Consider the following 21,001-nt stretch of genomic DNA (forward strand, 5'->3'; position numbering starts at 1 on the left):
CATTACAAAGTAGTTTAATAGCATTTATCGTTTAAACTTAGTGTCCCAAAATACTTCAATTCTTTAAAGCTGTGCTGTTTAAGTTGGCTGTTGATTGTTTACCAATCATTTTGGGGAATGTGAATGTAATATAATTTTCTTCCTACAGAGGGAGCCATAGTATAATAAACAACTATGAGGGCAAATTTGTAATGTTTATCTCGATGGGAGTAGACTGATGTCTATTTGTTAATGCTCCAACAATAGTTATGTCATGTTACATCCTCGTCCTGCTAATCATGTTGCCATGTTGAAACATTTTAACTATGCCGTTTTAAGCTGTCTGGTAGGATTTTTTGTTCTCATATTTAAATGTGGCCCACCTTAGTTTAAACATTGTAAAAATGGTTGTTGTTTTCCCCCTGTATATTTAGTTAACACAACACCAGCAGAATAACACTAGTACAGATCATGTGGGCTGCTTAGTATTTAATCGATCATTATCTACTGGGTTGCCCCAACAGCCCCTCAGCTAGCCCAGCAGGCTGTGACCCACTTCTTTACACTTTATCAGCTCACGAGGCTTTGTTTGTGATCATTCATCACTAATGCCCCTCCCCCAGCATCAACCTAACCTCCACCCCTCCATCCCCTACTCATATACACAGATACAAACACGTAGGCTTTCATGGAGTAGGTTGATTTCCTAACCTTTTACTCTCAACTCAACTGTAATCCTACATGTAATCTTAACCTTGTAGTTATTTACGGCCCGGCCCTAAAATAGCCTCTTGAAGTAGTTCTCAGGCAGTTGTCAGTTTGGGATGTTTCCCCTCACTTTTCCCCCTTCTGTGAAAAATATGATAACTAAAAACCTCAGATCGAAACCTTTTAACAACTAATTGAAAAAGAAAAGGACATTCCAGTAACATCTAATGTATTGTCTAGTTCCTAGAATTCTCAACATTTCATGAGTGACCTCGTGCTTGCTGATGGGCAGAAATTTTAGCTTTCGGTTTTTAGCAAATTTGAGCATATTTGATCAATTTTGATCAAAACATTAAAAAAAAAAAAATTAGTAGGCCAAAGTAGGCCTACCTTTTAAAAGTAAACGGCAGCTACATATTAGACTACTCACCTTTTGGAGATTTATATTTATATACAGAATATTATCATTGGATTGTTATTTATGAGACATATTTACTTTAAACAGCATTTAAAGGTTGAGGTTGAAAGTCAAACAAATTGTAATGTCTTTACTATAATCTAACTGGTAAGACTGTAGGCTTGTAGTTGAGTAAAATGTACAACATGTCCCTCTGGAAAGTCAGCACAAATTGAAATACTGTCTAGTGCAAGAAAAAAACAAAGGCTACTTACTTACAATAATGTAAAGTTTCAGGGGGATATTTACAAGCTAATTGAAAGGAATAAAATAAAATGTAACAAAACAATAAAGTATTGCTCTAGTTTGTATACAATGAAAGCATGTAGCTATTTTACATCAAATTTACAATAGGGCTTATTGACAGCCTCACATCAATCAATCAATAAATATTTTTATGCGGGCTATAGCGCCAAATCAGAAGCAAAGTTATCTCAAGACAATTTACAAGTGCAGGTCTATTACGTAGGCCTACTCTTTTTGATATTAGCCTACAAAGACCCAACGTTAATACAACTTGGCTTTGAGAAAGAAAAAAGAAGACAAGCTGACTCACTTTCGGAGCCTGTTTCCATCAATTCAACTGCTAAACCGACAGTAATACTTCAACATCAGCATTTTCTGAACACTGGAGCTAGCTAGCTTAATGGTAACTGTTGTTTTAGCCATTACCCTACTTCTTAGCAGGTAACATTAGTAATAGTGTGCTAGCATAAGTTAGCCCTGGGACGAGCTACATGGCTATTGCATGATTTTTGGGTAGAAGTTGTATACCAAGTAAGTTCAATGTACCTATATCCCGAAAGAAACATTATTATTCAACTATATATTACTCAAAGTGGTATTTAACCTTACTGAACGTAGGGTTTTGATAGGCCTACTTACATTGGCGCTAAAATGCTATTTTGGATTTTTTTTTAAATGCTGTTTTAAAAAAAGTTAACAGTGATTTGCAGTTACCAGCTTGTCTTTTGTCTGTTACTCTTTTCTGGATATTTAACCGTCACATTTGAATAGAGTGAAATCATTATTTACCTTATATGTGCAGTGTCATAATCATAGTAGGGTATTTTTTCATAGAACCAATGTTTTAGGCCTATTTCACATCATAACAATATCTACTGGTTTTTCCCTTCACGTGCTCATTTACTGGATCTCACAGATTTCCGAGAGAAGTACCAAAATATGGCGCTATCATTTTCAGCCAATAGACTTCTCGTTTGTAACAGGTCGCAGCTGGCGTCACTAAGCGTGGACGCGCATTCAAGACGGGAAAAGAGGTTGAGAAGCTATCGGGATCGCGCTCATCTGTTTGGCTGGCAAATGCCTACGGTGTAACAGGCCGATCATTATGGGGGACCCAGGACCCCGAGACGGGTTGGATCCCGACCGACCGACCGCTGCTCAGAGATCTTCGAGGCGGTTTATTCCGGGATAAAAACATATTGTGTGTTCAACAACAAGCAGCCAGCCAGGGAGCTGCAGAGGAGGCGGTCTTTGCTGGGATTCAATCTGAGCCAGTGTTGGGGCTGGTAGGTTAACGAGGAGAGAGGAACGTGAGGAAACTGGGAAGACAGTAGTTTACAATCTAACTGGATCCACCTCGGAATTGCGAGAATGATGGATGGATTGTCGATTGTAAGCCGGTCCGGTCAGCCCAACCCTGTCAGAGCAGGGTGGGTTCATCCGAAATAAAATCAGTCGGCTCTCATCTGTTGGCTTCGCCTCCGCCGGGCGGTTATGTCCGCTTTCTGCCTAGACCTGCAGACGACTGCCGTGGTTTCAGCACCACTGGAGCTGGACAGCGACTGCATGGAACCCCGGGCGAGCCCTTCCGCTCAGGAGCCCGGCGGTTTTCAGGGTCAACCGCTGCGGCACACCGGCTCCGGAGGCCTCGGCATGGCCTTGGAGGAAGAACTGGCAATGATTTCTGGGGAGAGGGACGACGAGGGGGAGCTGTCGGATCTAGAGACGCCTGCGGTGGGGCATAACGCAGACTTGCTGTCGCTCTTCCGTCAAAAGGAAAAAGACTTGGTTTTAGCTGCTAAACTCGGCAAAGCGCTGCTGGAGAGAAACCAAGACTTGACCAAGCAATATGAGAAAATGCACAAAGATCTCAACGAGAAATTAGAGGTAAACTACAAACAGAAAATATAATTTGTTCACGTTTTAATGCTGCTCTAGTTTCTCTCTCTGGTTTGCTCTCAAAATGCCATTATCCTGTAGTGAAGTTTATGCCTTTGCAATGTAAACAAACTCAAGAGGATCATAACAAATGCTGCCTGTAGAGCTCAGCTCTACATATAAACTGCCAAAAATATATGGTTTTGTAGATCATCTGCTGTAAGCTGGAAAACGATACAAATGGTAAACAAAACTGAGTGGTCATTCAAAACTGAAGAGTTCTACATTGAGTTGTACTATGGCTTATTGCCAAGCTATAAAAAAAAAGGTGTTGCACAGTCTCAGAGTTATTTCACCCATCATATTTTTAATGGACGTTTTACAGCCGAGCTTTTGTTCTTGTTTTCAAAATCCTTCATGCAAGCCAACACGTGGCCTGAGAAAAAAACACAAAGACTAATCCTCTATAGCTGTCCAGGCCTACTGTATCAACTGTACATCTGTTCAGCCCTTTGATACATATTCATCCCAGGTTGCAGCTCAGAGGAATAAGCCACCTCTCTATATTAAACTTCTCCCAATACTGATTTTGTGACAGGCCCTGTTATCATTTTCTCTCAGTGGTTTATGTTGTTTTGTGATGTGCTTGTGATTCTCTTAGATCCCTCCTTTTGTTCAGGCAATTACTCAGAGATGAAAATAGTCAGCACATAGATGCCAGATGCTTCATCCTTTGACTTAACCATAACAACAACCCCCATCAGAACTCTGGCAGCCGCTGGTGGTGCAGTGCATCTGTCCAATGTTCATTTCCATCTAGAGAATGGAATGAAGGTTCCTGTTAGCTGAACTGTCCCTCGAGGAGTTAAGTAGACTTCAAAATCACTACACTGCATATATTGTAGTGTTTAGTGTACAGCACAATACTCAAACCTTCGTTATTCCTGACATCTAATTCTTTTATGTTAATCCTAAATGTCATGGCACAGTCCAGCATCATCAGCAACACAATTTAAATAAGTCCAACTTTTGCGTATAAGTGACAAAAGTTAAGAATGTAAATGACATAGATTCCAAGCAAATACATGTTTAACCATATATTCCTCTCCCCTCTTCCAGCACTTGGAGCAGGAGAAGCATGAGTTGCGTCGGCGTCTAGAAAGTCGAGAGGGGGAGTGGGAGGGCCGCGTCGCTGAGCTGGAGACGGACGTCCAGCAGCTGCAGGGCGAACTCGAGCGCCACCAGGTCCAGTTGAGAGACGCTGACAGGGACAAGACGAAGGCCATCAGCGAACTCTCTGAACAGAATCATAGACTGCTGGAGCAACTCAGTAGGGTGAGGAGTCGTGTCTTTGTGTGTGTGAGTGTGAACTCATGTGCTGTACTGCTTTAGGCGGGCTTAACTAATCTGCATGAAAGATTTAATTAGTCTAGGCATTGAGTCATTGTGGCACATGATCTTAACCCTGCTTTAAACGCCCTTCCTACCAAGAATGAACCATTTTTCATGGACACACCACTGTGTGTGTGTGTGTCTGTATGTTGCTTGTGTGTACAGCTTGTTTCTCCCTGACCTGGACTCAGTGCCACTCCAGTTCAAGTCAGCCGGGCTGACATAACGAAAGAAGAATCTCAGCCTAGTGTGGACTTATCATACTCTAGGGGGGACTTACCTCCATTCAGCCTGTTTCTATCTTCACCTGATTTATGCTAACTCATCAATATATAAGTGAAGCTTCCTGATCTTCTGTTAAATCATTTAGAAAGATTGGCCTGCACACTTATGCAATAGCACTCTTCATTTTGACAAATAATTTAAGTTCAGTTATTACGACAGACAGAGTGAAAAAAGGTCTCGTATGATGCATGTAGATGGTTGATGGAGATACACACTATTATGCATACATACCTGGAGCAGCCCTTATGAGGACTGAGGCTGTGCCCAGCTGAAGAGAAAACAAGAAAGGTGAGGTAGAGAGAAGAGATGACAGCACACAGGCTGGACCTTAATACATGGGTCCTACACTCCACCTGGTGTGCTGACAGGGCTTCCTAACTAGGTCCTTGTTAACCTAATGTACTGTATACATGCCAGGCCAGGAGAAACTGATTTGGCAGTAGATGCAGATAGATGGACTTTAGCGCTACAGCTAATTAAGCCCTGCTAAGGCGCTCAGGACAACACCTCAGTCCTTATTGACCAACCTTGATATCACATAAATCTGGAAGATTTGAAAAGCAGATTGGAAGCGTGGGGTCCTCATTCGGTCCTTTTAAATATCAGGGAAGTTTACAGAATAATTCAACCCTCTGTGAACATGTGTGAATCCCTGGTATAAAATTATCATCCATTCATTCTCTCCCCCCCTGCCCCTCAGTGCCCTCTGGTGCCACACACAAATTATTACTCTTCATCTCTCTCTCTCAGGTTCTTACTCACTGAGAACAAAGTGCCAGCAGCTCCTCTCAGGGTCATGTGTATTCAATGAATCAATGAATTTTGAAATGGTGTAGCTGTATATTTGTCCAGTGGGAAACTGTAGATGTCTTAGACTCAGTGGGCTGAGACACACTGTACAGTGTCATAAACATGTTGTGATACTGACAGGAAGTTAAAGAAATGTGGGAGAATTAAGACCCCCGCCGAGAGGAAAACTGGGGAGAGCAATGAGAATGGGAGTTTCTGATGAAAAGTCAGGAGGGTTTTAAAGTTTACCTGACATTAATTCCATACTGAGTGCAACACTCATGATGTGTTACAGCAATGAGCTTGCTTTTGAAGAGCCAAACTACATCATGTTGCCTACCATATCAGGTTGATTCACAGTAAAATCCCCTTTAAGACAATTGCCACAACTAAAGGGCCCTAAACAGAGGCATCAGAGCGATGTCAGCTGCCAGGTAGGCTGGCAGTGGATGCCAAGGCTACATTTCCAGATGTAATGCCCTAGAGCTTTGTATACTGAGGTTGACAAGCCAGCGCAGATGCTTTGATAACCCCCGTCAGCAGTTCTGTCCATGGCAACGCTCACATTTGTGTGTTGTTTTCCTTCCTGGGAGAAGATATCACCTGCTGCCAGGCACATGCTGCTCAGGGAGGAGAGGCTCTGTGTGGCTGCTGCTCTGCAGAGGAGCTCTCCCTCTCATCTTGATCAGATTAAACCTTTTGCCCCATCTTGTCACATTGCAATCAAGGACTGTTCTAATCTGGACCGGTCAGTTGCTATGGATTGAAGCAGGAGTCGGCACTTAGTATAATTAAACTGCATTTAATTTAATTGAAACCTTGGTGTGGGAATCTATAAAGATATTCACTCAAAGTGGTCTGGATTATGTTATGGGCGAGCATATCTGGTGGTCTTTGTGACTTATTGAAATTTATGAGAAGTAATTGACTGCATTGATCCAAAGCGCATGATTCAGGGAATCGGGCCGACAGAGGGAGACCTGCTGTGTAATATAATAAATAAGGTCAGCCTTAGTTCTTGCTTTCTCTCTGGTTTCATCCTTCTTCCTTTCTTCTCTTCCTCCCTCCCTCTCTCTCTGTCTGTGTTCATTACAAAGCAATGGGCTGTGACTAAGTAATGTTAACTGTTTATAGCTCTGAGTGAATGGAGGGAATGTAAAACTACCCCGAGGTAACTGCAGTAGTGAGGCCACTGGAGGCCTGCTATTTTCATCTGCTGTCCCTGATTCTCATAATAGTTAACTCTTTAATGGTAACAGTCTTATTATGATCTAGATACAAAACAGTGGAGTAGCACATGTTCCTATATGCACTGGGCCGGTGATTATGAGCCTGTTGTTGGTGTGCCTGCTGAGAGTGGGGACTGGACAGTAGACACATCTATTGAGAACCAGGCCCCTAATTGACAGAGCCACCACATTCACAGCCGCTGGGTGTGAAATGAAGCACAAACAAGAGGAGCCGACAGACCAGCTTGTGGCAGCCATTTCTATATCTAAGTAGAAAGGATTAATACATTACTAAATGAACCATCATTAAAAGATTAAAAAAAGGTAGAACTGTAGAAATACAGAAATTAATTAGAAATATATACTTAACAATTAATCCCCATCATTTTTTGTATTTATTAAATTTTTCTTGTTTCAAATTCAGATCTTATTTGTTTATAAAATAATTCCTTAATATTTTTTTTTGGTTCAAAATGTGTTTTATTCGGCTATTGTTTCTTCTTTTATTGAGTACGTGACTTTTTAACCTCGACACGTAACTGCAAGCATTTCAGAGCGTCATTTCTAAAACAAACCTTGTAGTCAAAGATGACATTAACCAAAACAGTGTAGGGCCCAACTAACAGCCAAGCAGTCGGTTCCTAACAGGTCCTTCAGTTGGCTGCCGTGGGACGACCTTGAGAAGGCAGGGCACTCCACAGGAAGTGATGTAAGCCATGGAGTAAAATACAGCACTAAGGGGATTAGGCTATAATCCGAGCTAATAGCCTTGCCATATGCATTCAGTCAGGACCCACAACAACTTCAGTCCATACTTTACTTAATTAATAACAGCAGGTAGATATTTGGACAAAGAAGGTCTCAAAGTTAGTCTCCGGCGCTGCCATCAGATCTTATTCTGGGCTGACCAAAACACCCCCTGTGGCTATTCCTCTTTCAGGTGTGGGTGTGTGCGTGTGCGAGTGGTAGAACTACGCATGATGTTATTTACACCCAGAGATAATAGGTCCTCATTGATCTAGGAGTAGAGCCCATGAGGTGTGTGCTTGTCTGCTTGGGTCTTGAATGTGAGGACAGCCTTCTCGTCAGGCCTAATCTGATCAGAGTGAAGGAAGAGAACCTTTCTGTAATTACATTAACACACAGGCTCAAAGACGGCTGGGGATACAGTGACTCCAGCATAAGTGTCAGCATGTTTTATGGCAATAGTCAATTCTGCTTCCCTCAACCTCTAGAATGTACTTAATTAAATATTGACAGCAGCCAGTGACTCATCCAAACAGTTTATTTCAGGATATAGGGAAGGAATAATTCCCAAAACAAAATATACAGCAATTTAACATGCAATGTGGACATAATATGGACATACAGTGTATCCAGATCTGCACAGAGTTTCACGCCTCCTTTCACAACCGCCAGCCTGTATTGAACACGCCACCGTGTGTTCAATCCCATCCAGCCACTGAAGCACATAACACCTGCCCTCCAGCAGCCCGAGGTAGCCGATGCTCTCGGGATCAGCTCTCTGACTGGCGAGTATTGTCACGCTGAGCATTGGTTATGTAACCGTTTGAACGTTGGGGTTGCCCATCCTCCATAAGTCTAGACAAGGAAGCGTTCTGTGAAAGTGACTAAGGAAAATACCAGAAGCATTTAGACCACGAGCCGCGGCTCCACCAATCCCACTTCTCCCAGGTTGCTATGACAACCAGATTGACATGCAAATTGAAGCCCCATGTGTTGTTACCATGGGAATGTGCTCTACAGAAAGGCACAAGGGTACAGATAGTTTGATGCTAGGTTGTGTCACCAAAGACCTGTAACGGACCTGCCGTCATACCTGTTACGTCATGCCCCACCGCAGCCGATAGCAGCTGAATCAACAGGAGGACAACAGTGTCTATGCTTTATGATTCCACCCTCCCATGGAAGATGAATGTAAAGCATCGGCTCTGGTTGATGTCAGAGTGAAGAGGTGGTAAATGAGCGCGTTTCTCTGCTGAGCCCTACTTCCTGTTTGTCCTGTCGTGCTTGATCTGGGGTCTGAGGAATCTCTGTGCAGATTAAGTGAGCCACCTCGAATCAGGTGGTCTGCCGTCAGCTATGTGGTTTTTCAACATGATCTCAATCTGTCAGTGTGTTAGGCCAGTGGGTCACATTACTGTGACCTGCTGCTCCACTGGCCTCCACTGACCGCACATCTGTTTCCCACACAGGGAAGAAGGCACATAGTAGCAGTCACATGTAACCCACATCTGGCTGCTCTAACTGAACACCACTGGCTTAGAGGCATTAGCTCATAGCAATATAACACGGGGATTTAAGGCCTGAGAAAAATTGTAGAAAATTGCATGAATTCATATTCTGTATAGTCAATTATTATATAAACGGAACAAGATGTAAAAGTTGCAAAAATAAAACATAGATTTTATAGTTTTCATAGACTTCTAATTCTTACAGTATACAGTATACATTCAATGTGCATTTATCAACTTTTATTTATGATTATCAGCATTGTGTCTCATAAATTTCTTTCAAAATTTTTTTCCTTAAACTCTCAAAAGATGGTAAACATTATTATTATTACATTATTACATTAACATTAGTATACATGTCAATCTAAACTTAACGATATCAATCTATTGCTCATTTCTCAAAGTTTCCCTGGCGGCTCATAACATTGTTGAAATGGGATCTATTTTATGGCTACTTAGAATTCCCGACCATGTGTGAACTGGAGGTCCTGGAAGTTCATATAATTCCCATCTATGAGTATAATTCATCATACAGCAGTGATACCTGAGCCTTTGTTTAACCTGCTTCAGCGACCAGGTGTACACACTGAGCTGCCTCTTTTAACTTCATAATGACTCCACGCATCAAATGTTCAAAATGTTTCAAATATTTCAAAGTGAAAGTTGTTTGAACTGATGGGTAGACATAGAGCCGATTTAATTTTTCAGTGTGTTATATAATATTATTATAACATTATTATGTTATTGACATGTTTTTGTTTTGTTTCAGTGCTTTGTTCCTCTGGAATACATCAGGTGTAGGAATAGTCTTTCTGGAATAAAATTGCTCTTGGAGGTGGATACCTGATTTATTCATCCAAACGTTGCACATACATTAATTACACCCTTGTTTTAGAAACATTTAATATGAGGAGCAGATTTTGTGAATGCCTGTTGACATACCATGATTTCAGTGTTACCACAATTATATTATTATTATTAGTATTATAAAGATCACACAGGGTTACAACAGAGACGTCACTGCTTCCAGAGGGCAGCATTTCAAGTTCAGCTACTGTTCAGAGAGGAGCCCCAGAACGACGGAGCTAAAACAGAACCATCCTGGCAGCTCCCAGACACTCCCAGCAGAACACAGACACAGAACACCCGTGTTGCCTTAGGACAGAAGTGAACTCAAGTGGGCTGATGCGTCTACTGTACATGACCGGCTTTTAAGCCTCCTTACGTCTCTGTGAGCTTCTTGAGAAGGTGCAGCAGTGTTTAGTGCCACCTAGAGGCTGAAATTTAGATTGACATAAAGTTTCTCAATTTATCAGCAGCATCAAGTGATTGAAAGACAAACCAGAAAATAAAAGGGACAATTAAAATGTAAAGGTGTGATGATCAGTTGCTCCCGTTCTTAAAGTGGCTTTTGCCACATTAACCATATTTTTAGTCTCCTCAGTGAGCTGAGCCGTTTTTTTAGGACTCTGCTGTTGCCATGGCAGTAATGATAATGCTAACGGTAGCTTCCTGAGTGCAGCTCTATGCTAATGAAGCCCAGCCGGGCTCTTTGTGGCCTGATCCTACCTGCTCAATTAGCTGGACTGATGCACTCTGCTGGGTGGACTGCACAAATACTGAGCAGAGGACTGTTTCAGGCTTTTAAAAAGGGCCGTGACATTTTGGTGACTATGGACATTACTTAGTGAACGTTCGCTTGTTAGCAAGCGAGCGTGCGTGCGTGCTTACCTTCGCAATCAGATCCAGTAAGTCACCTCAGTACCTTAGTAAGGGAACACAACTAACTTTAACAATGTGTTACCTCAAGACTGCCACGAACAATAATTAAAGACAAACCATTTTTCTCTCTGTCCTGTTTGTCTGTCCGTTTACATCCAGGCTGCAGAGGTGGAGAGGCAGCTGTCCACTCAGGTCCATTCATTACGGGACGACTTCAGGGAGAAGAGTATGTCTACAAGCCAGCACATGACACGGCTTGAGACTCTACAGGCTGAGGTAAGCAGCTATCAGAAATATCTTACCGTTATACATCTATTTATACCAACTGTACGGTTAATTGAATTGTTCTTTTTAGAGTGCAAAGAGCTTCAGCAATCCCCCAGCAAAACCTAAAAGAAGAAAAAAACTAAACAAAGGGGTAAAAAAAATCAGAAACAGCTTGTTACTTTTGATTTTCAAAAACAAATCAAAGTTGGCCCTTCCTCCTGACTCAACAAAGCCAGTAGCATCCTCTTGGATGCGTCTGTTATTGACCTGACCCGCTGTCAGTTAGCTTCTTTATGACTCTTCTCTACTTGTGTTACTGTTGATTTACCTTTTTGCATTTTACATTTAAGAATCGAGAAGGGGGATATCAGTTAAGAGGAAAATACAACTTCAAAATTAACAAAATCCGTAAAAATAGAAAAAGATTTTGCATTTCATTCTGTGGGGTGAGACTGTGGAACAGTATAGGTGAGGAGATCAAGCAATGTCCAAACATGCAACAGTTTTAAAACAAAATATAAAGAAAATGTTTGCACGGGATACAGAGATGAAGTGGGGGTGTGACAGTCACTAGGTGTGCACAGGATACTGTTATTGATTATTATTTCTTTAATTATTGTTTTTTATACTTGTCATTATTAGTCGGTTCTTTTCTTTTATGTTGTGTTTTGTTATTGTTAGGTCCTTTTGTCTTAGTCTTTTTCTATAAATGTAGATGATATATTGGTGTATATTTTGTATAAATCATGTTCATTATTATTATTGTTGTTGTTGTTGTTGTTGTTAATAGTTATTTATAACTAATATTTCTAAGGAAGGATAGATTTATAGATTTATAAATCATCGTGCAAGGACAAGGGGTGGGATTAGATAAGTTTCGACTTCTTCCCACTCCCTTTTGAACAAACTTTTTGTTGTCTGTGTTGTTGTTGTTTTCTTTTCTTTTTTTTGGTTCAAAATAAACTTTCAAAATTCAAAAAAATTCAATTAAATTCAAATGGTAAAACAAGATATAAATGCAGCGTACCAGAGAAAACGTAGTGTTCAGCCCTTGTTCCCACTCCACTCGCTCTCAGTCAGGTTAAGAAAACACACAGTCCTGTTTTAAAGGTTGAGTCTCTGGTACGATGAATCCAATGCAAAGGCTGTGCTGAGACACTGATTTCAACAAGTGTCCTGTTTGTCAGTGGAGGATTGGACATTCTCTCAAACTTCCTTTCTCTGTTTCCTATCTTTATCTCTGTCCTCACCCGTTCCTCGTTCATCTCACACTCTCCTTCCCTCTTGGTTGGAGCAGCAAGGGCTAGAAGTGAGTGGTCACCGAGAGCTATCTGTCAGCCAAACTGCATGCTGCATGTGACGCCTTGTAAAATTAAAGAAACAAGGATTGCATTATTATTTACCTGAGGATTTGCTGTTGCTTCTTTATGTCTAAATGGGTTAATCACAGGGCGAAGTGCTATTGTTCCAGAGAGTAGATTACTGAATCTGACTTTATACAACCTTAATACCTTAGTATTATACGGTAATTATTGTGCTATGTGAAAGCAACTCAGCACCAAGTATTAAAGGGATTTAAGACCAATATTTATTTATTAGATTAACAAATACAAAACAATCCCGATTTGACATTTCCACATCCTTATGGCAATCCCTGTTTCCTGAGACTGGGCATGAAAAACATGCCTTGTTATCGGAGCATGAGATGTGTTGTGATGTCCGTTGTGTCATGTATGCTATCAGGCAGATATGCAACGTAAAAAGCTGCTGCTAAAGCATATCAACAAATACGATGTTCCTGTAGCTTCTCTTCAAAGCCAGGCAGAAAACACCCAGACTGCAGAGGCTGTGCTATAATTGGGAGAAAAGGCTACCGCTCTATATTTAGCTGAGGATACTGCAATGTCTGGGTGCTCCCACTTTTCCAACGCTTTGCCTTTATGTGACATGTGCTGATGACTAATGGCTTTTTGCCAACAGAGACTGTAGCAGCCCAAAAATACCCAGAACCGGGCGATGTGGATGCTCATATGTATAAAAACAACCGCTCACCATGTAAGCTCCTGCACTGTGAAGTAGGTTACCAGATGTAGGTCAAAAGCAGGAGGGATAAAAATGAACTAATGTTTGTTTAATGGGTAAAGCTGCTCAGGCAGTAGAAAGGGAAAATAATTCATGGGGAAATGACTTGCGGTATTGCAGCAACGCTAGCCTCAAGTAGAAGGCCGTTACAGATGCATGGTAAAGAGTAAGTTGATGTCAAGCTCTGTGGAGACACTCGCATATCACCAAGACATTCCTCAAGACGAGGGTGGCAACTAACGCCTACACCAATGCTAGGCAACGAACATTCTTAAGGCCAGTGGGAGTACTTTTTAATCTTGTGTAAGAGCTCAGCTTGCCTCAAGGAAAGGAAAACAACAAAATGTAGCCTTTAATCAGGTACATAGCTGCCCATCTATCTGCTACTGACCACTAAAGCTGAGCAATCCTCAGTTCCTCCAATGAATACCTGTTTTCTAGAGCGCGGTAACTAACTGAAGCTGTTTGGCATGTTAGATTAAGATGCTGTCGGAGAGGAAGATGGAGCTAGAACATCGGGTGCACGCCATGCTGGAGGAGAACGAACTGCTGCAGAATACAGTGGACGACCTCAGAGAGAGGACGCTTGTGTTGGAGAGGCAGTGTCACGAGAAGGACCTACAGGTACAGACTTTTTAATCTCAAATCTTTCAGATATTGCTTCTACTTCTGGACATACTGTGAGTAAATTACACTTTACAAAGCCTTTTTAATCATCCAACTTTTTTTCTAATAGTCTTCTGACCGCTACAGGGACCAACTGTATACTTTGCACTGTTAAGATCACCTTCTCTGTTGAGTTCAGTTAAGGCAGAGCCAGCTGGAGCTCCAGGAGGTGCAGGTGTCCCACAGACAGCTGACTTCTCGGCTAGAGGAGTTGACAGACGAACACAGCCTCCAAAGCCTCACCCCACACCCGTCCAGCCTGCTGTGTGAGATAGAACAGAGCATGGAGCAGGAGGAGCAGGAACAGGAGAGAGAGCAGGTAGTCGAAGCGAGGCTGCGTTAAGTGTGTTGCGTGTAAAGGTCACTGAGATCATTGTCAAATACTTAACTGGCTTTCTGCAAACACTCTTCCCCCTGCTTGTCCGTTCAGATGCGGCTCCAGCTATGGGAAGCCTACTGTGAAGTTCGATCGCTGTGCTCCCATCTCCGGGGAAACGACGTCACAGACTCGGCGCTGTCAACTGACTCTTCCATGGACGAGTCCTCCGAGACGTCCTCAGCCAAGGATGTGCCTACTGGGAGCCTTCACACCAGCCTGCTAGAGCTACGGAGGTTAACACAGAATCTGCTGGATGGCAACGAGTCAACGGTAATAAACAACACGCTGGTGACTTATTAGGGCCAGTAGCTCCTCATACTTTCCCTGGAACAAACTGAATTTTGTATTATGTTTGCTGTATGTTTAAAGGGCTCAAGGCGAAGTGATGAGGAGGCTCTGGAGGAGCAGGTGAGGAAGCTGGGAGAAGAGCTGAGGGAAGTCAGGGAGCTGTACGAAGCCGAGCAGGACAAAACGCGCAGCAACGAAGAGGAGACCCTACAGCTACACAATCAGGTCCTGGCATGTGCTCACACAAACACAGGAGATCAGATCAGGTGATACAAAGAGAAACAGCAGCAGGAAGAGGCTTTGCTGCTATAACATTTTATAAAGCTCATGACATGACCCTGTGCTCCAGATGTGGTCGGCGATAGTTTGTAATAATTAGATAGTTTGACGTTCACTTTCCTAGTATGATATGCCATCCTGAGTTACACAAAATAAGCTACACACACCAGTTATTTTCATGTGGAACTTTGTCACCTAATTACATTTCTTATTCATAAACAGCATTGGTGTAACGCAGACATTAGAGAAAGATGAAATGTTGAATTTATGAGGCCTGTGTCTCACGCATCCGTGTTGTTTTCCCATGTCACCTGCAGATGGCGCTGCTCTCTGTAGAAACGTGCTCTCTCCGGGAGGAGAACGAGCGGATAAAGACGATGGCTGAAATCCGAGAACCAAACGAGCAGCTCCAGAGTGCTATCAGAGACAGAGACGACGCCATAGCCAAGTAGGTTCTCCGTGAAAGTGCAGATGTATAAATTGCAGGGAACTGAAGTTTCTTCACCATTAACGTCAAGTGAAAAGTTTAATTCAAGTCCATCAAAACACTTGTTCTGATGGTTTTGGCAATTATTTCTATTAGTAATGTCGTCATGTTATAAGATGAGTTTTAACTGAAGTAAACCTCAATGTTTATCAAACTTATTTGTAAGAGAAAACAAAGGAAAATCATCCAAACTGTCCAAGTTGATGTAAACATCAAAGTGTCCTGCTAATGGTTTATTTAATGTGATTTAACTTTTGGCGTCTCTACAACCTGCCAAATCTTTTGACCACTTTCGTGTTTTGTCCTGTCTGACTTCATTAAAAGGAATGTTGCTGCGTTATCATAACTTACGATTATTAGCATAGTATTTTCATAACTGATATAAATGCTTGCAAAAACTACAAGAATATAAAAAACGAATACAGGGGTTGTAATGAACCAGAGTTCTCCTTTAAATTAGCCACTTCATCACTTTTAATCGAGGATTAGATAAATACAGATTATAGATCGCCTGCTGTGATGCCCTCTCTTGCTTATAAGAATATTTCTTTTATGATTAATATGCTTCTTTTCTGGCTTAGAGTTAGCTAGTTAGCACCTGGGTACCTTAGCTTAGCATCGAGATGGGAAACTCTATAGAAAGGTAACAAAGTACATCTACCCGCACTGCTTCAGACCACTCTTTCACATGTCGTGTCTTATTTATTACATTCCTTTAAAAAGTCAGAACAACTTTTTGTGACTTACGTATTTTGTTCTGTTTCTTATTGTGACTTTAACGTTAATTAGTCCGCATTTCATTGGGTCCGGTTGGCTTATTATACAGACAGAGCCAGGCTAACTGTTCTCACCTGTTTCCAGCTAACTGGCTGCTGACTGTAATCTAATATTTATATTTATATAAAAGAGGTAACAATTCAACCTGTCTGCAAGAAATAGAACAATGGTATTTATAAAAATACTGAACTATTGTGTCGTGATTTTACGTAAGTTATTTTACGAAGGTGAAGCAAAGCTTCTTCGTCATGCTAGCGGGGTATCACTTTGAGAGCGTCATGTATTTACGTTTCCTCAGATTAATTTTCAAATGTATAAACAATATGGCCGCTAAACCTCTCACCAGGCATACCCAAAGAAAGGACAGTAAGAGAGTAAACAGGAGCATAAATGGTAAAGGGTAAAATACAACTTCGAAGATCTAAATTATGACAATCAGCCGTCTCCACAAAGAGCCGTCAACTCTGGAACACATTACCAATTGACATCAAATTAATCCCCGATATAAAATCCTTCTCAACAAAGGTTAAATGCTGCCTCAAAGCGAACCAGAGCTGTAGTAATTTTTAGCTTTTTTAAATGACTTATTTGTATCATTGTATAGTATTTGTGTGATAAGATAAGATCATGCTTTATTCGTCCCACAACGGGGAAATTTACAGTGTTACAGCAGCAAAGTGGATAGTGCAACATTACAATAAAAGGCATATAAAAATAAGTAAACAAGTGTATCCTAAAAAATATGTACAGAACTAATAAGATAAGTGATGTGTGTTGTTATAGTATGGCATATATTTTTAACTGTACTGTTTTATGATACTGACTGCTTTATTTCTGATCACATTGTTTATGTAAAGGCCCAACTCGGGACAAGAGTTGAAATGAGCTGAATGAGCTACAAATGCTCATATCGGTTTTGTGCTCTGTACTGGGACTATTTTAAATTGCATCGTCTCTATCAAGGAAAATAAATTCAAGTCAATTCACTATTTACCCCGTATGTGTGTCTTGCAGGAAGAAAGCGGTGGAGATGGAGCTGGCCAAGTGTAAAATAGACATCATGTCTCTGAATAGCCAGCTCCTGGACGCCATCCAGCAGAAGCTTAACCTGTCGCAGCAGCTGGAAGCTTGGCAGGTTGGTCAAAGGTCACAAGCGATCTATGAGTAAAAGCCAAATAGTCCTTTTATAGTAATGTGGAAAGCTAAGGTTGTTATAAACTTTAAATAAAGCTGCTTTGGATTAATGGTCTTCATACAACTTGAAGAAAGACAAGAAGGGCATGACAATAACTTCTAGTACAGTTTGTCCATTTTCCTCCCTTACTGATAATTTGTTTCCTGTCGATTTTAACCTGTAATACACTAAACCACTCAATTAACTTTACAGTGTATGTCAGTTGCTTGTCATACATTTTCTGTATGTAGCCTGAGTACACTGTGTGTGTCTATATATGTTTGTGTGTGTGTGGATGCGTGTATATTCCCTCCCTCCCCTCCCTTATCTGTAACTAGCAGCTCTTTCCTCTCTCTTCTCCCTGCCCACAGTTTGCCTCCTCAGGGCTCTTTACTGTTTGGCTCTTGTGGTTTCTGATCTAGTGGCCTTTCTCAGCTTCCGTACCACCCTTTCTCCCCTGTGGTACCCCCCCTCCTGCCTTAGAGGTGAGCCCGAGCTGCGCCATCCCGCTGTTTCACCCTGCACTAATCAGATAACGCCACGCTGAGCCATTCCATGCTTCTGTTATCTGAACTCAGGATAAACGCCCATCGCAGCTCCCCCTCTCTCCAAAACCATCAACCACCACTGAGACCCATCCCAGCCACCCTCTCTCTCTCTCTCCACCTGTGCTGTCTCCTCTCTTCACACGCCTGTAATTTCGTACAAAATGTTTTTAAAATATGTGCCCACTGGTGAGCTTTCCTGTTCAGAGTTGAGCCTTATCAGTTTAGATCAAAATGTTCACAAACAAAAACTCTTTATTCATACACTAAGAACTAGTTTTTAGACTTTTATCACAATTGTTGGCACCTTGATTCAGCAGCTTGAACACTGGAGCCCCCTGGTGGCCGTATCGCTCAAGAACAGGCAACAACAAACCTGGAAACTTTACACGTGTGTTTATAATTTGAGGTGTTTCGTGCTATTTGGGTTCACTTGCAGGGGGCCAAACACAGTGACTAAATGCTGTTATCTCCTCAGGCTTCTGAAAGTTGTCTGAAAGTCTGATAGGAAAAATAACTTGATGGCTAACTCGTAGCCATAAATAGATGTCACTTCATTTAAAGTGCTCACAAAGGAAACTAACTTCTGAACATCATAATGGCCTGAGCAGAGATTAACAGGCCTAGCAACTAAAACATTTGCCCTGGTGTGCCTCAGTTAGTTCATCTGGTAGTGATCATATTGAGTGCCAATAATATACTTAACTGCCTGACTGGGCTTCCTGTTCCTGAACCTCCTGTTAGACCTTACCATCTAGCTTCACTGTGTGACATTCCCCTCCTGTCTTTCTCTCATTTGCGTCTTTGTCCTTTGCTTTAGGACGATATGCACAGAGTGATTGACCAGCAGTTGATGGACAAGTACCAGGACGAGTGGCGCGCCGCCCCTTCTACCCTGTCAGGGTCATCATCAAGGGCCCTTGGCGGTCAGTCCTCCAGGCGAGCTCACCGCATCTCAGATCGAGACAAGAGACTTTTCTCTTTTTTCAAAAAGAGCTGAGCCCCACTGGACTGGCCTGAGCACAGCAGACAGACGGAGACAGACGAGGCGAGGGACAAGGAGGGAGTGACAACACAGTACAGGGGTAACAACACAGCCAAAGACGGGCAGTGAAACACACACTGAGGTTCGGGGGGGTCATATTGCACTTTATCTGTCCCATTACTCTTCTTTTTGCCGATTAATCGGTGATGGCTGACAATGAGAGATAGACATAAGAAAAGAACTTCCCCAGAGGCTTTGGCTTCAGCTCCTCTTATAGAAAGCTATCGGTCTTACAGAACATGAACAGGGTCACAAAATTTACCTCCAAAGAGGAAGGTTTCCTTGTAGTGCCTACAACCGTCTCTACTAGCCCACTGCCAACAATGTAGAGAGGGAACGCTATGTACAAACTGTTACTGTATGCATCCCAGTTATCAGGCCAAAGAGTCTGGGGAAACCAGGTGGATTACGGGACATTGCAAGGTTGTGGGAAACGATGAGGCTAGGACCGAGCTCAGAGCTGTGTGCCAGAATACGAGGAGACATCGCAGGGTGACTCCTCCGGGTAAAGAGCCGCAGCGAGCCCACGTGTGAGCTCTCAGGTTTATTCATTTGTTCAGGGGATGTTCACAACATGAGGCAACAGCTTTATGTATGAGGACCCGAGTGTGCTGTATGAATGGCCTACATATGAGAAAGAGTGCTTATTTTGTTATTGACTGCAGTTTTATAGTTCACCGCCCCGGGCCCACGCTCCCAATCAAAAAAACAACAAGACCTTTTTCACATGAACTGAAAATGCACTTTCATAACATGAGTAATGTAAAAAGGGTGACTCATAATCAAACCCACAGAAGTATCACCTACCTGGAAAGTTCCCTCAGCTCTATGCAGCGTTTTAGCCTTTCTTTTTAAAGGATGCTGATCTCATGAACCCTGTTTTCAGCAGCTTGCAGCGACTTTAGTAAAAAGTTCTGATTAACCAGTTGTACACGCTCAAACTATGCGAGCCTGAAGAAAAAAGAGAAAAAGAAAATTTTGCAGCTGAAGATTCAGACATTCCTCACGGGAGTCGGACGGAGATAAGAACAGTGCTCCGAGAAATGAGAACAATTGTTTGCTAATCTTTGCTACGGCTACTTTTTAGCTACCGCGCCCGCAAATAACAATCAGTGTTCCTTAAATTAATATAGATATGGAGTTTATGTAGATATAACTAAAGTTCTAATAATCATATCAAAGTCAAAGAAGATGAAGCGGATTGTGAATGTATGAAAACCAGCACTTTTGAGTTGGGCCGGTCTGCGGTGAACTACACGAGCCTTTATGTTTATCTCTGACATCTGAATAAACCTTTGGGTGACAGAAGTTAGTGACATCGTTTCTATTTTCAGCGTATTTAACCATTTGATCAAAAAAGCCACTGTCCAACATTGTCCTCATGATGTCAATCATCTTCCTAATTGACCAAACTTTTACAATGTTTACATTAGCTTGAGAAGCTCCGAGTCGATCATCCAGCTCAACGATAGCCGTCTGATCCTTCGTTAAATGGCATTTCTGTGTTCAGACACTAAACTTCCTCTGTAGTGGAAACATCTGAGCTACTTTGGTTTAACACTAACAGAAAAGGTCTACCTCCATTTCATCGCTACGATACTTCATGGGCACTTGGATCTCTGAGCTGCCGGGCTTCCGTATTAGGTGACATATCCGTGACTCCATTTGTAATACAGTATGTGTTGACCTGAATGTCCAAGCATGAATGACTTGCGGTGTGGCACAGTGATGTCTCATGTCCCGTTTGTGTTCTCATGTCTAACGCAGCTGTGTGAACCTATGCAGATGTCTTCTTGTCATCTCAGCTGGTTGTTGGGAAGGATCAACCCAAAGAATGATTTTTTATAAATAGGTTTGAATGAAATCGATATATTTATAAGAACCAATGCATACATTTTGAATGAAAATCTTTTTTTAGACAGAAATATATCTGTATGTTTTTGATTCTAGGTTGTTTTTTCATGTGTCCTCATAAGAGAGGGAATCCCACCGGTGTGTTGGACATCATCACTCACGCTTCAGTTGATTTCACTGTTTGGGTGTGACATGACGCAAAGCTGGCATGACATTCA

The 21,001-nt window shown here is 41.9% G+C and overlaps 1 protein-coding gene across 1 annotated transcript; it reads left to right on the forward strand.

Moving 5' to 3' along the window:
* Positions 1-2,884: 2,884 nt before the first annotated feature.
* Positions 2,885-20,772, forward strand: LOC138609653 (BICD family-like cargo adapter 1). Its single transcript, XM_069682285.1, has 11 exons — positions 2,885-3,277; positions 4,388-4,603; positions 11,100-11,216; positions 12,505-12,516; positions 13,767-13,913; positions 14,095-14,274; positions 14,386-14,604; positions 14,704-14,847; positions 15,219-15,349; positions 17,180-17,300; positions 18,705-20,772. Exons 1-11 carry the CDS (start codon positions 2,885-2,887, stop codon positions 18,882-18,884), a joined length of 1,860 nt encoding a protein of 619 aa, XP_069538386.1. The 3' UTR covers positions 18,885-20,772.
* The last annotated feature ends 229 nt before the right edge of the window (positions 20,773-21,001 follow it).

The sequence above is a fragment of the Semicossyphus pulcher genome, unplaced genomic scaffold, assembly GCF_022749685.1.
Source record: "Semicossyphus pulcher isolate SPU_LCO1_2020_fin unplaced genomic scaffold, fSemPul1.0.p SCAF_6, whole genome shotgun sequence".
In the NCBI taxonomy this organism is placed as follows: Eukaryota; Metazoa; Chordata; class Actinopteri; order Labriformes; family Labridae; genus Semicossyphus; species Semicossyphus pulcher.